At 42.7% G+C, this 16,735-nt stretch overlaps 1 protein-coding gene across 1 annotated transcript; it reads right to left on the bottom strand.

The window, feature by feature from the left end:
• Window positions 1–4,320: 4,320 nt before the first annotated feature.
• Window positions 4,321–14,453, bottom strand: VPS18 (VPS18 core subunit of CORVET and HOPS complexes). The gene is made up of 5 exons (XM_068683849.1): window positions 14,271–14,453; window positions 10,372–10,513; window positions 10,098–10,189; window positions 7,522–9,392; window positions 4,321–6,861 (listed from the first exon to the last, which is right to left on the bottom strand). The coding sequence occupies exons 1-5, from the start codon at window positions 14,359–14,361 to the stop codon at window positions 6,133–6,135; spliced, it is 2,925 nt and encodes a 974-aa protein (XP_068539950.1). The 5' UTR covers window positions 14,362–14,453; the 3' UTR covers window positions 4,321–6,132.
• Window positions 14,454–16,735: the final 2,282 nt, after the last annotated feature.

The raw sequence follows: 16,735 nt of genomic DNA, 5'->3' as shown, positions 1-16,735 counted from the left end.
GAACACACAGAGCAGTTGCTAATAGTTGTCACAACCCTGTCTGCAGAGAGAAGTCCTAAAAAAAAAAAAAAAAAAACCACACTAATACAGCAGCCTTCATATTCTTCTTCATCTGTAATAGTCCTAATTCATCCAAAGGCACTGGCCCATTATCCACACATTTCCGTGTGAACAGAAGGAATGGAGCTGAAACACTAGAGAACAAAAAACACTAGCTCTACCCTCAAAGAAAATCACATTGTGCTCCTTGTCTTTCCTAAAAGAAAAAAAAAAAGAAAAAAAGAGATGAAAAACTCTTATGAGCCCAGCTCCATAGCAAACATTTATTTATTAGAAAATCTACTCAATATGTACATGCAAAGAGATGAAAAAAGACTGTTGGACAGCTAACTGCAAAACACAGATGACTGCTTAAGTAGAGTCCAACAGCCTTCAGGTTCGGGCTGTGATCCACAGAACTCATCCCACGTCAAGTGACCAGTGCTTGGATTTCAATTGCACAAATTGGAGGATACCTGCTTTTGGATACCAAACCGGTTATTTAATCCTTGTTGTATGAGCTGCCACCTACAGAGAACAATTCAATATGAAACATGAAATGAGAAGGTGGGGGATCATTTTCTCCCAAACGTAACTAAGAGAATTGCAGCCTTCAGGTACGATGTTCTGTGCTACAGTAACCCTTGAAGTTGATCCTGAGTTTAGAACAGGGTCTGGATGATGCAGAGCCTGAGGCTGTATCATAAAAAAAAAAAATAAGGAACTTAGAGGAACCACAAGCAGTATTCATCCTGCACATTACAGGAACTATTCTCTTTTGTTTCCCTCTCACCTCACAATGGGGAAAGGAGTGTAAGGTACAAGGGACAGGTTGCAGGAAATCAGTAACTGCATACAGCCACATCACTAAATATTAAAATCTGAAAGCATTGATGCTTCTTTGGTTTGCATTTACACTCCGATACCTGGTACAGTGAGGACCTGGCCCAAAACAAGATCTCCGAGATGCAATCTGAACACAAATAATGTGCAAAAAGACTGGAATAAAAATTGTAGATGCACTTGTCATTCTCATTACAGCACTTCACATATGTAATGAAGTTAGGTGCACTTGTAACCTTAGAGTGCTCCTGTAGCTCCCTTGCTGCCAGGTAACCAGTCTTCAAACAAGCTGCTTCCAACACTTCTAGCCATTACAGGGAAGAAACACTCAGAGCCTCCTTTTCTCCCCATCCCAACCACATTCAACAGGTAGATCTAAGATTTGTTTAATCTTTTTGCCCTTCTTCCACCTGAAAGCAGTTGCACAGTAGGTTGCTTTCAAACTCATACCCCATGGAAGCAGCCTGATGCCCTTCCATGAGATCTGGGGATGAGACGAACCATACACTGAGTTACGGGGGAAGCATCAAGAGTCTTCAAAATCAAAGTAAGGGCATGAAGCTCAACTCCTAAAGAGCTCATGAGGTGTGAAGTCTGCACTGGGCATGATCAGAGACCTGAATGCAAACAAAACCCACTGCAAATTTAAGGTATTCCTGTAATGTTTCAATTAAATGTGCAAAGTAAATGTTCCAAGCTCTTTAATTTTACCAAAATGTTAATGCTCCTATTTCAAAGGAAATTAGCTTTTTCTTATTTTTCTCTGAGTTACATGGAGTTGTATTATAGAAAATACCATTTCCTCTCCTTACCAGGGCACCCCTTCCTGCCTTGTGTACAAGAGGCAGAACAGGAGATGCTGGCCAGCATCTCTGTGCTTTGAGGAGGCCCTAAGATTCTCTCACAAACACCGGACATACTGCAGTGAATTGCATGGTACACCATCTATTCTGAAGAAAAAGCCTTAGTCCATCTGACTGAAAATAAATAAATAAATAAAATCCCCAAACACACAAACTCAGGATATTTCAAAACTCAAATTTCATCTCACCACACTTGTTGGAAGGAAGAAGCTCATTTCCAGTTTATCCTTCCACAGAGCAGTACAGGATTGTTGGATTGCGTGATACACGGACCTAATGGAAATGCTTCCCATTAACTCCCATTAGAATCTTAGCATTTGCACTTGTAAACAGAGTCTATACGCTAACGGTGACAGGGTAGTGCTTAACAGGAACTAGCCTTTTCAGGAACTAAATGCTAATGTTTGACTAAAGTCTGAGTCAAATGACATCATCTAATTTTAATGGAGTACTGGATGTTCCTAGTACTACCTGCCCCCCCTGTTGGGATTATGACCCCACAACTCAGAGGCAAAGACAAATGCACCAACTTCTCTGGCCATGCAGGTCAGTGTCCAATATTATTATACACACCTGGCTTTAATGACACTTTTAACAAATATACCAGATGTAAAATCTGGCAGCGAATGAGCTGGCTCACATTCACTCCACCATTTCTGCTACTGGGACAGGGTGAAAAGGAAGCAACAAAAATGGCCAGATCCAAGGCCACCAGGTGTTGTCACTTCAAGCCCAGAGATGGTCTCTCCACAGCTTACTGAATTTGTTAGGTCTGTAGAAGCTTACACTGGAATTCAGTTAAGCAAGAGAGGACTTGTTTGATTTGTTTTTTAAAACAGTAAATCCAACTTTTGATACTCAAAGCTGAAAAAACAGTGATCTGCGAAATAAAGTTTCCTTTTATTTAGAGACGATTCTCTTTAGCATCCCCACCTCCAAGAACTACCTTGCAGGTCTGTCTCCACATCCTCACCACAAGAGGATGGGAACCTGCTTCAGTTCCTGTTTTGTAGTATTTTCTGATACAGAGCAGTTTCAGCTTCTCCACAAGAAACCTCAGTATTTAAATGGACAGCAATGACACCTAGTGGCTTGTTAAGAGTTTGCCTTACTAAATTTCCAGCTGTCATTTATTTTTAGTAATGAGACAAAGCACACAGCCCCCAGCATTTCAGTTACAAGTTTCCAACTAAATAGGCCAACAGCAAGAGCATCTGAAATTCTCTAGGAACACTTCCACAGTGCACACTTGCTGTTGTCTCCCCCAACTTGCAGCATTTCTCCAGTCACTTGCTTGAAGTGGAGGTGAGGTAGCAGGTACTGGTTTACTTTAGGTCTTGCCCACATAGCTAAATTTCTTCAACATAAATCTAGTTATAGCTATTTTTTCTGGTTAAATAGGGCTTGGGCTTCCACCCACCTTTTTGGTTTTGTTCTCTACCTGCACTAAACTAAATGGTAGATGTTATTTCCACAAAGAAGTCCCAAGGCCACATCAGCTAACTGGTACATAGTTCATTCACAACTTAAAATAAATACCAAGGACTTGAGAAAAAAAAAAAAGAAAAAAAAAACACACACACATGTAATTGCACTGAAATTAAAGAGAAAAGAAAAATGCTGTTCTGAAAGTACAGAGGAAGAGATCTTGCAGACCGGACTTAAGGGAGAACATTAAACACTTCATTTCTGTTCACCTGCCCAGAACCTACCCACTCTTACCTTTTTCAGTGAGTGATACTGCAAAATTGTCAAGAAGCACAGGTGAATAGTTATTGAAATGTTTGAAACACAGGAGTGAGGTAAGCTCAGAAGACATCTTCGTGTACCTTTCTACACTACTGACACGTCATTTAATCACTACTGGAGTCTTTGCAGGGGGTAACATTCTCCACAGCCTCAGCAGCAAATAACCTAAAGATTTTCTGTCAACAATGGTGAGGAACCATTACATTTGTGGTGTATGTACCTATTATACAAGCCCAGAGCCCTCTGATCATTAAAAATAAAAAAAATAAAAAACCTAGTTTCAGTTTTGTTAACTGAGATGTATTAATACTCAAGACTGAAGTCAGTGGATTTTTGAGGTACTTTCCCCATCAATCTATCTCACGCAAAGACTTATGTGTTTTGATTTACTTGGTATGCCCCAGTTTCCAGACATACACTTCTTCCAATATTGCAGACCAGCAAATCTCTCTGGAATGTTCTGTAAGCAAATATTGCTCCTTGTCAAGAGCAAAGCAGAAACGTTTATCTAATATTGTGACATTCTGTTGCGCTAAGAGGAAAATAATGGAGAACTACTAATAACATACCAGGAAAGCATACTGTAAACACTACAAAGTAAAAGGATGGAATAAGCATTAAGAATGCCCCAAGGAAAATAAGCAACTTTATGTTACTCACTGCATCAGGATGAGTTGCTACTCATGTTTCTGTTAAAAGGCAGAAAAAAAGCCACTTGCTTGCTTTGGACCAGGAAAAGGTTTGGGCACAGGGCTGCTGTTTCTTTATAATGGTTATCGACCTTGAATATCACACTGCTTACATGAAAAGACAATGATTCAGGAGCGGCCACTTACAACAGGTTTAATGCTGAACTTCAAAGGACATCACATTTAGTTCCATCACAAATTCTTCTGATAACAGCCATCAACTTATAAAAAGTAAAAGGCTATCCAGAGCCAAAGAAAACTACTGAATGGTGTTTCTGATCCACTGGTTTATGGAACCACTGAAACAGCAGTTTCTGATAAGCCAGCAACAAGCACTACAAGGCAGTAATAACGAAACTGCTTATCCCATAGCTCTAGCAGTGAGAAGATTTCAAAACCTCAGATCTTCCTGCCAGCTCTGCTTTTTATTACTCACTTTACACAAGTAAAATTCATTCATTACAGGCTGAAGCTCCAAAAAAAGCATGGATGTTCTTCTGGAATTATTAATAGTTATCAAAATTCTTAGGTCTGTTCCTTGAGGAAAGAAACTGATACTCCCTTTTAGTGATGTGAAGACCAATTTCTACATCCTATGAACAGAGTAAGTGACTTGCAGATTGAGACAGGTGCTGAAGACAAGCACAGACAGGTATGCAAAATAACAAGAGTTTTTCAGAGGACAATTGTTTTCTCTTGCCTTAATTAAAAGTCATAGTTTTTATCCCCTAACAGTAGAGCTTCACCAAAATTTTAGTTTCTTTAGTAATAAAACAAGGAACCCAAGCTAAACTACTAGAGCTTTTTGTTGTTGTTCCCTGGGAAGAATTGCCTTCTGGGAAGAATTTTCCAAGTCAGAGCAACAGACCGGCATTGAGCTGCAGCCATCCCCAAGAAGCATCAGATGCTGTCAAGAAGGCAAAAACCTGCCTGATTACACAGCACTGGCTTCAAATAGGAGAGCAAATTTGTTACCACCAATTAGAGCTTTCTGTAGTCCATCCTTGAAGGAATCTATGACTAGATCCCTATTCAAGGGCAGCTTGAGGAGGAACAGAGGAGGGCAATACAAAAGGGTAGTGTTCCTACTTGTCTGGAGTATCAGTTAAAACCTTACTAGTGCATGTATCAATTTTGGTTTGGAGTGGAGATGAAAACAAAACCCACTATACAAAGGCAAGTACAGAAGAAATGGGACGGCAGGGTAAACAGGCTAGAAAGCATTGCCAAAAAAAAAAAAAAAAAAAGAGTCCTTAGAGAAAATCCAAATATATGGACTGGCCCATAAAGCTCGTGGGAAAGAAGAATTACACCCCCTGAATTGCAGGCAAATGACTTATGTGTATTGTGAGACACCTGCTTGAAAAATTATACACATTCCTGTATTACATTGTGTAGAAACATGTATTTGTGTGGCATGATGTTTACAAAATATATGTGCAAGAGCACTTCTCCTTTCATGTTCTCTCAGTGTATGTGGTTATAGCACTCATCGAAAAGGAAACCAAAGGCAATTCTAGCACTGGAAGTAATGAATAAATCTAGACTGCTGAGTGTTCCTTACTGCCATCCCTTTAAGGTTGTCTTCACCAAAACAGATACCACACTACAGGGAAGAGAAACCACACACTATTGCCAGTTCCTTCTGGGCAACAAGGCACTCCGTTAGCTTCCCACTGAGAACCTCAGAACTGCAAGTTGCAAACATCTAAAAAAATCCAGAAGATTAGCTTTAATTATTTTTCAAGCTCTTAGCCATCACTACATCCCCTCATTTTTCAAGACTAGTTCACTGTAATTCCAGTAACAAGACCCCACTACTCTTTCCTTAGAATTGCACAGAAGCCACCATGTTCCCACTTCTGGAGCTTGTATTTCTACCACAGAAGCGTCACCAGTTGTGAACAAAACCACTCTAGTGTACTGACAGTTGCAGTTTTGGAGGAGAACTACAGCCAGCTTTGCATCTCCTCTTCGTACTTTTGGGGATCAATAAAGGGCTTGTCAATGGACCGGATCATCAGTTCTCCACAGTACACACATTCGGCTGCCACAATATCATCAATGTCAGCTTTGATTTGTTCCCGGCTCTGCTGCCCCTTCCCCAGGCTAGCGGTATCTGCATCCTTGGGACGATGGTGGCCTTTGGAAGGCTGACTGGTAGCTGCCAGCTTCTTTTGAAGATCTTCAAGCTTTGCCTGCTTATAGGCAGGAAGGTTTGGAAAAACTGCCTGAAGAAGACAGTCATAATGGAACATGTGACCACAAAGGAAAAGGTAAAATGGGCGGTTTAAAAGTGGAAAGTCACAAGCAGCACACTTTTCCTGAGGCTCAACGGAGCCATACTTATTTCTCATTTCCTGGATGTCCTCTCGAATTCTCTTGGCACTCTGTGTGGCTTCTTCCATCTCCCTTTTCAGCTCCTCAATGTGCTTGTTGTAGTCCTCCAGAGAGTTACAGATTGCCTCCTTAAAATGGTCAATAGTGACAAAGTCTGGAAAGAATGGCAGGACGTCTTCAATCTTCAGCAGGGCGCAGCTGGAAAGGCAAGCCATTGCCTTCTTGACATCTTTCTCTTCTTGAACAACATGGCGAGCAATCTTCAACCAGAGCTTCTTCCGGAGTTCCTCATCATCTTCAGGGAGGTCTGCACAGGACTTGGCAAGATCAACATCCACCTAGAAGTTGAACAGACGAGGAAACTGAGTTCAAAGCCTGCTGTCCATTACAGGAGGCATTTATAGAAAACCTCTTGCTATTTCATTGCCTAGGGCTTCACTCATCACTGGCCTGCTGCTTGTTTACATCGCAAACACCTCTCCATCGCTACTGCTTCAGTTAGAAGATTTGCTTACTACTGAGCAAAGAACAAAGCACAGCACTAAAATAAAGGTGTTACACTATCTTTGACGGCTACACGCTTCAGTGAAGACACAGCAGTGCCAGTAGAGAGATCTCAAACATCTCCCTGAAGGTCAGACTAAGCTGACAAAAGCATTACTCTGATAATTACCACAGCTAGGAATAGAAAGCAAATAGAATCCTGAACAACAGCTGAAAAAGCCTTGCATAAATGCAGAATAATTTTATGTTGGAGACTGAGCTTAAGACAGACAGTATTCCCCCTTGTACTTTTCATACCCACACCTTCAATTAAAGTCACCTGTCCACCTAAAACAGCTGTGAAAGCACAGACGTTAGGAGCCTTTCCTCCTAGACTTAGCTGCACAGCTCCTATACAGATGAGTCTGTCCATCTCCTTTCAGTTTTCAGTTATTTGAGATAATTTGACCTAGCTACATTTCCATACATCATAGCATGCAGGCAGACACACATACCTGTAACGCAAGATCCACGGCTTCTTCATATAATTCCATCACTTTGTAAATATGGACACAAGCATGGTGGTGCCCATGCTCTGCACACAAGCGCAGTGCGTACTTCAGGTCGTAGTGGATCCTGTTTGGATTGGTTCCTGCTTGCTCCAGGTATGATAGCAGCGAGTCTGGCCGACACAAAGCGTAGAGAGACAACAAGTAGTTGTGAATAGCTTGCTGGGTTTCCTCCAGCTGATAGACACAGAACTCCATGTATCTAATGGCTTCATTGATCTGCTGGGTGCTGGCACTCTGGCTATAGTTAACAAGAGCTGGAATGAGATTCCTGGCATCAAGTCTGGAGCCCATAGAAATCCAAGCATCAACTACCTTTTTGGGAATATGCTGGATGAGGACTGGGGAGAACTTGTAGAACAGCTTTTCATCTCTGTGCCTAGACAGCACATTTAAAGCTTCATCATACTCATCATGCTGGCAGTGGTGAGCTACTACTCGCTCATAGTCCTGCATGATGACTGCAAAGTAGACCATGTGCTCCGTGTCCCCATGGCTCGCCAACAGTTCATAAATAGATGCCCGATTATTAAACAGACAGTCTTTGTTTTTAGGGCTGCTCAGGAAGGTGCGAAATTTCTCCCGTGTATCCAAATAGAGATTTCGCTGTGAGGGATCTCCTTCCAATATACCTAGCCAGTTCAGATACAGCTCTGTTAACCACGTGGTCAGTAGAGTGGTCTGTGTCTTCTCAGAAGGCTTCAGGCTACTTAGCTTCTTAATCAGAAACTCCATCAGGGCCTCTTCTTGCTTGGCTTCAATGAACTTAAGGGCAATTTCCTCGAAGTAGTTCTGGGTCAGCGCATAACATTTGGCACTGTCTAGGTATCTCTTGTTTTGGAAGCAGTGCTCTGCCTCTTTTGCCAACACAATGTCTAGGCACTCTGGACGGTCTTTACAATACTCTTTAGCTAAATCAAATTTGTTCATATTCATATACATCTTCCACACATCTCTAGATTCCCGCTGGACGTGATAGCGGAACACTACTTTCTCTGTGTGGATCCATATCTGCTGAACTGTGGGATCCTTGATCATGCGTGTCAATGTGCCAAACTTCTCCAGGAACAGGTCTTGAAAGACAACCTGCTCATTCAGAGTGCATACAGCCTTTACCCGGTCAGGCAGCAGCAACAGAAAGTGAAACTGGGTAAGTACAATGGATATTGGCTTGTTCACAGTTATGTCAATATCAGAAGGATAAACCCAGACCCGTTCATCACTCAGAATTGAATCAGGACGGCTATAATCCAAATTACCATACAAAACACCGTTACCCATCATCCAGGCAAAGGAGCGTGGGTTGGAACGCAGTTTTGGAGTGTAAAAGGCTATCTCGCTGAAACCGAAGCTGGCTGGAAACTCCCGGAAGCTGGGCAAATGATCAGCATGCAGAGCAAATATGGAGCTGAAGCCTTGCTGCTCTGTCCCTTCAGGCACTTTGCCAACAAACTGGAATAGTCTCTTTCGAGTGGTGGCGATAATAAAAAATTTTCCTTCTATTCCTCGTTCAATCTCTAAACAGCAGACTGGTGCGGGTCCTGATTCCTCCTCCAGAGTGTAGACCTGTCGGAAGTACTGGTCGGGATTAGTGCTGAAGAGGCTTCCCTCACTGACAGATATTTCGGCTTCATAGATTTGCCCCTGGGCTGTTCCCACCAGGATAGGCCCAGTGTTGGTCTCTGTACCAAGAAATTTGTTCCAGCCCACACTTTCAATTAAGTGGCCTTTCCAGCGGGAGAGTGTCCGTGCTTTCTGAACACTTCTGTTAAGGTAAAGGCATTCACTGGTGTTCAGAGCAATCAGCAGATGAGAGCCTGCAGGGGCACGGGAGAAGGGCAGAAGGATAGAACAAATTTACACTGTTGCCTAAGCAAGTCAAATTCCTAAGGCTTCTCAGCCTCACATTAGATAAGCACTAGTATCAACAGACTTCATCAACATACTTTTCCAGGCATTCATAAGAACATGGGGGATTTCCATACTGGATCAGAACAGTAGTTCATGTTGCAAACTAAAATTGCAAATCCCAGAATCTTCAGAAAAAAGGTATTCTTCTATTTTAATAAACATTCTAAGAACAAACATTTCCCAGAGTTCTCTCCTGTCCCTGGCAGCTAATGAGCATCTCTTTCCAAAAATTTTGTTTGGTTTTAAATCAGTCAAGGCTACAGCAAGCTGCAGATGTTTGACAATTCTTTTTAAAAAAATCTTACATATACACAAACAGTACAAGGCAACTGCAAGGATTTCCTATGGTTTCTTTTAGCAGCCTTGTTCAGAACAGCCTCATTGCATCAGTGAACAGCCTCATTGCATTTCAGATGGTTCAAAAGCAACAACATACACACGAATCAGTAGGCAGAACCCCTGGGCAATGGAGTAGAGCCCACAAGAACCATCTGTTTGCCTTATTCAAAGAACAGAGAAAAAGAGGACTCCTTCCCCAGTACTTGCAATGCGCATTCAATTGCCTCTGCTGCCAACCACTGCCTGTAAATATACAAAGCCCATTGCCTCACCTGTGTGGTCCAAAAACATCTTGTAGACTCTGGCTTCATCTTTGCGTCCCAACTCTACCTGATTAGGTTCATCTGGCTTCCCAAGATCAATCCTGCAAAGAGAAACTATGAAAGAATGCTGCCCACAAAAGTTCACACAGGCATAGTTTCTTACAGTTTTCCATATATGCAGGTTTGTGGCTTCTTATCCCTTTTTTAATTACAAGTTCCCTATTAACTTAAAAAAAAACAAACAGGAAAACATTCAATAACTTCAGGTGACTGGCAGCATTACCTGAGAAGGGTGTCTTTGCCAAGGCTCATACAGAGCTGGTTAGAGGAGACCACTAAGCTGTTAATTTTCTCTGGAGGAGCAAAATCAATTCTTTGCTTGTTAAATATTGGTGTTTCCTTCTCCAGCCGTGCATTCACATACCCTGGAGAAAGAACATGAACACTTATACAACACAATACAAAGAAAACACAAGAACTACATGCTACACCAGAATCTACTCTTGAAAGACAGAGGAACCACTGCCTGCTTTAGGTTTTACCAAAAAGATACAGTGCTCTGTGGAGCATAAACACTGAGAGCAGCACTCCCTTAAGTGCAAAACAGAAAAGTAGTAATATGCCTTACTGTCTTGTTACAGAAATGCAAGCTTGTCACAAAGAATTCCAGGGCAAGATACAGAACTGTTACATAAACTGCATATGAAGCTGAAAACGGGAACAGAATCAAAAGACTTTTTTTTTTTTTTTTTGGGGGGGGGGGGGGGGGGGGGCAGGGGGAGGGGCAGTTTATTTGTTCAAGACAGAAGAAAACAGCTGGTATTATGTAAGACACAAACAGCGCTCTGGTTTGACACTCCCATACAAGGTACAAAAGAGACAACTGCAGCGTTAGCTGAAATATATTTCTTACTTTTTCCATATTGGAATTGAATAGGCTACAATATTTGACATCCAGAGTGCACAAGGTGAAGTTATTTTTAAAACCATGTTAATGTTAATTTGTTTGTTGATGGTGAGGGTGTTATTTGTGTGTGTTTGTTGTTGGTGGTTTTAGTTTCATATGAAAAAACAACAACCAAACAAATCATAATAATCATCAGCAAAATCCTGGAACATCTGTACATCCACAAACAGATCGTATCTCAGAGTTGCATCCATATCTGTCCCACGAGGCAGGTTTTCCCATTGACTGAGTTTCCCATACGCACAAAGTATTACATAATCTTCTGGCAAAGAGAACAGCAGAAGATCGCAGTCTGACCACACTACCTCCAGCTGGAAAGCCAGACAGATGGGATACGTGGCTATGTTAACTCATCTGCTTTGCTCCATGAGCAAGTGAAGGATTTCTAAGGCAAGTAGATCCACGCAGCAGGTAGCCTGAACAGGAAGATTAAAAGCAAAACAGAGCTACTGCAAGTTAAGGCCACTCACCGCCAAAGCAGCTATCCAGCAAGATGTACACAATGAAAAATTTGTATCTTGGAGGAAAACAGACCACCTCCATTCTGAAGAGCATTGGCCTAATAATCTCTAGGCTGGGACAAACAGCATCTCTCCAATGCATATTCCATACCTATAACCTCCTCCACATTATCCTGAAAAACTTTAACTCCAGCCCCGTTGTTGTTGAAAACAACAGCACAGTAGTAGAATGCAGCCTACTAACACTACGATTCCTTTTATTGCCCTTTCTGCCAATATCTTCTCCTTGCTTCTGCCTCAACACTAGGCCAGCTGTGGGATCTTTAAAGGATTGCTGGTTTAGAAGAGAGATGTGCACATGGGAACAGACAAAGCAACCACAATCTGAGTAGGCAGCCTCTTGCTCAGCATGAGTATTTGTCCTCCATGTTGACCACAGCTGAAATGCTACCCACTCATGCAAATGTGCATTCCTTTCTTTACACTTAAGCAAAACAGATGTTCTTCTGCTCAGGTTAAGCAGCTGCAATGCGAAGGCCTGAACTTGCTGTTATGAATGGTGATTCAAAACATGCAGACAAAGCTCCCAAGGTAGAGATTCACATGATGTCACAGGTAACCAATACATATTTCCTCCATATATGCTCGTATAAAGGAAAGATGATTAATGGAGAGAAGGGGAAAAAAAAACAATACCCCAACAATATCTTCAAGTCCCATTCATTCAGAGAGTCTTGATTTTTTTTTTTTCCAGATCACCACCAGGCAAAAGGCAGACTGGGACAACAAAAGGTAAGATGTTTGAGGGATTGTTTGTTTGTTTTTTATACAGTTCAAATCAGCACACTGTAGACTTAAGACTGTATCCATTAGCTATAACAACTGCAGCAGCAGTATTAACATGAGGATTTTAACTAGTGTCTGTAACATGACACGGATGCAGCTTACAATTCCCTATACAAAGGAGATATGTATTTTATAACTCAATATTCCTTTCAAACAGCCCCCTTCCTCCATCCTGACCTCAATGTCTGCTTTCTGTTCAGGTGAGATCCTACTGCAATATTTCCCACCCTGATTTCTAAAAACTATGTTCTTCCTTAGATCTTTGAATCTGTTCAAGGATTTAAGTTCACCAGCATCAATCGAGTCTACCAGGTCAAAGTAGGGCTTTTCAGGCTGGAACTGGAGTACTTGAAGGTTACACTACAGCTGTACTTGAGCTCTGCAACAGAATCTACAACTCTGAGAAACAGTACCTGTTCTGTAACGTTGGGAATGACTCATTGAAACAGAGAAATACATTTTTAACATCTTCCAGTATTTTCAACATAACCTTAAGGACTGGTTTGAGGAATTTAACTATTAACGTACACTTCTTTCAAAATCAATTTGCTTAAACTTAATTTTGCCCACAACTTTAGGCATTGGAACGGGCTGCCCAGGGAAGTGGTTGAGTCACCATCCCTGGAGGTCTTTAAAAGGTGTTTAGATGTAGAGCTTAGGGATACGGTTTAGTGGAGGACTGTTAGTGTTAGGTCAGAGGTTGGACTTGATCTTGAGGTCTCTTCCAACCTAGAAATTCTGTGATTCTATCAGGCTAAGTTTTGTTCCAAAATGGCAAAGCATTCTGATGTATGAATGACTGAAATCCTGACTGGACTGAGTCCTTGCAATTAAGCAGTTTCCAAAACCTCCTTTGCCAACATCATTTGTCACCAAACAGGCAGATTTCCCAACTGTAAGACAGCCATGACCGAAGACAGTGTTGCATAAGTCAAGAAGAAAAGTTGAGTCCTTGGAAACGTATTTTCAGCTGGCACCATGTCCCAACACTGTTTTGTTCAACGAAACCTATTCAGGACGCTTACTCTTACATAACATCATGCAACAAAATAACTTAATGTACATTAAAACAAACAGTAGGTACATATCTACTTAAGTATGTAGATTCAGAGTAATTTTGTGTGTTTATTCTTTATAATACATACATGAGTATGTCAATACATATATGAGTATGACAATTCATCAATGCCATGTATACAAGCATCACAACCTGTTTTCCCCAAAGACAGCGGGCAGCACTATATGAGGAAAAGACTTGAAATAACATGCCAATGCATTTCCAGAAGCGTAACCCCCATACACCAGCTCTGCATAGCAGTGGGTACTACCTCGATGATACCAGGTAGCACAGAATCCTCCCTCAACCAACATTTTCTCCCCCAGCATTCAATATGATGTTGTTAAGTGGCATCCGATGGCCATCTATTATTGAACCTATGGGGTTTACCTTGGATTTATCAAGAAGGGTGCTTGCCATTTGTTTGCTTTCTCACATATGAAAGAAATGACTGATTGGTCACCACACCATTGCTTTACATTAACTGCACACCCCAAATCACCCCAAACAGTGAAACTTTTAGAAGGTTGCGCCAGGTTAGGAAACCAACCCCACGCACGTACAGCTGCCTGCACAGCCACTGTGACTGCAGCAGTTGGGTTCCTTGACAAAGAATAAAAATTAAAAAAGAGGAAGCTGTTGATGTGGCCTCTGGCAGCTCCCCCAGCCCCGACCTAGCCGTGCTGCAGCGCGGTGAGGCCGGAGACACGCCGCCTGCCACAGACACCCACCACACAGCGCCTCGGGGCACTCGGCCTTTCAGGGACACCCCTCGTCCTGAGGCACCCCGGCGCCTGACGTGCCGCACCGCCGCCCCCGGGCACCGCACCGGGCAGCGGAGAGGCGCTTACCGGAGTGCGGGATGCCCACAGCGGCGCGGCTCTGCTGCACGGCGGCGGAGCGGTGCAGGGAGTCCTCGTACTCGTCCAGGATGGACGCCATGGCGCCCAACGGCCGCACCAACGGCCGCCGCCAACGGCCGCTTCCGCCAGCCCTCACGTGAGCCGCCTCACGTGCCCGCCCGCCGCCGCTCCGCGCCTGCGCCGTGGCCGCCCCCCCCCGCTCCGCCCCTCCCGGAGCAAGGCGGGGGGGTGAGGGCGCCGCCTCCTCAAGATGGCGGCGGGGGGATTCTCGCTGTAGGGGTGGATGCGCACGCATCTGGTGTCCTCAAACCATAGCTGGCTGCTAATAAACACTTCCATGCAAACTGACACGTCTTTTTTTGAGACTGTTTGATCCAGTCTTGGCTTTGTAGCTAAGCAGTGATTGCCACAAAGCAGGTGGTGATCCAGCGTAAGGCTGACCTTGAATTGGGGTAGATTTACTCTGCCTGTTTGTCCCATCTTTCTAGGCAAAGCTTGCTTGTTAGACCCAACTTCTTTATCAACAATACTTCAAACCTGGATTTTTGTTGTGTTCGGATTATGCCAACAGTTGTATTTACAGCTGTGCCCTCTAAACTAGCACACTTTGTATCCGGGGTTAATGAAGTTAATCTTACACAACACTTTCAGGCTTCATCTGATTTATATTATTTTACAATGAGAACATGTGTGTGTATGTACTGTATGTATACAAAATATATTATGTGTAAACTTCACAACACCTGGCAGAAACAGAAATGTTATCCCATAGAGTACAGGGCAGTTTAAATCACAGACAGACACATTGCAAAATTAAAGTTGGTCATCCCCATCTTTGCACATCAGCTGACAGTGAGTAGCACCACCAGTAGCAACGGCACATGTTTAGCTCTGTACAAACTAACACAGTTACATCTCCTTTTCCTCTGCCCTTCTTCTGCAAACCTCACCCCCATAAACATTGCTCCAAAACACAGCTCTGTGCCTCAGGCCTTCTCCCCAGTGCAGAGCCAGACACGCAGGTCCCACGCTGGCTGGGCTGCTGGAGGCTTTTGTAGCATTCTTCTGCAGGGTCACCTGTGTCTGCTTTGCTAAAAACACAAGGTGGCTCTTCCTGACTCAGCCTGTCTGCAAGCACTGGCAGAAGCCTAAACCCAGGTCCAGCCCCAGCTGGTTACCATCTTTGTGTGACAGCTCTGAGACATAACAAAACCACATTCCTTTGCTCTCCAATCATCCTTATCATCATAAACTGCAAGTGTTCTCATTTGGCTTTTCAAAAGGTACACACAAATTGCATTAGGTTTAGGAAAATTAGGTAGGAAGGGTTTTATTGGACTATCAGATCCATTCTCCCACTCTGGCAGATACCACATCATATACTCCTTTCTCTGTTCCTATCAAGCTCTGTCTGAAAGCGTGGGTATTTTTCCCCAACTGCTCCAGCCCGTACCTGTCCCAGATGCTGATTGCTCTCATGATTTTGAGTTCTGATTTCCACTCTAATGTAAGCCATGGCTAGTCTGAATCAATTTGTTCTTGTTCAAACACTGTCCTGTGGTGTAAATAGTCCTCCCAATCAGGCATTAACTTCCTTCACAAAAAGTCAACTTAGAACCTTCATTCTGATTGAAAACCCAAGATTTACCAGACCAGGATTTTTCCTTTCTTCTCTTAAAAAAGAAGAAAAGAAAATGAGACAGTTTCCTGGAACATACCAGCATACTAGTATTTTCTGCAGCAGTTGCAGCTTCAGCTCGTCTTCACGTAACATGAATTTAACCCCTCCTTTCAGATGAGGTCTCCCCTTTTGCCTTAAACAATTATGCTTATACTTTTGTATTTTTAGCAGTACAAGAGTGAAAGATTGCTTGGTAAGTGGAAAAGCCATCTCAAAATGTAACTGGAAATTAGGCTTAACTGAAATTTGTGCACAAATTTCTCAATGTACAGGTCCATGGAATATTTCCATTCAAATCCCACAGGACATATTTTTATAATCTTTCTCTCCTTGGTCAGGTCCAGAAATGGAAGAGATTTTCTTTCCCATTTTGGTAGATACCAATGCCGGTTAGGACTGATACCTCACAAGAAAGCTTTGTTTGAGTTTAGTGTGGTTAAATTGGATGCCAGATCCTCCCCTTATTTGGGAATGAAACATCAGCCTAAAGCTAACCCACGCCACAAGTCTGCTCCGTCCATCTGCACTATCATCTGCTGTGATTATTTAATTTACAAACATGTGCAATAATTATATCCCAGTGCTGCATTCACAGGTTTGATGTTCCGAAAAGAAGAGGGGAACAAGGGTTGTGGGCAAAAGATTTATGAGGTCTTTGATTCACCAAGACTGTGTGGAGAATCAAGATGATTACTTTTTGTGTGTAGTATTAGTGCAAGTCTACAAGAGGGACTCATGAGAGAAATTTCAGTGAGCAATTTTGGTGATCTGT

This window comes from Anas acuta, chromosome 5 (genome assembly GCF_963932015.1).
Source record: "Anas acuta chromosome 5, bAnaAcu1.1, whole genome shotgun sequence".
NCBI lineage: Eukaryota > Metazoa > Chordata > Aves > Anseriformes > Anatidae > Anas > Anas acuta.
Note: the sequence above shows the minus strand (reverse complement) of the source record. Positions and strands in the feature narration are given on the sequence as shown.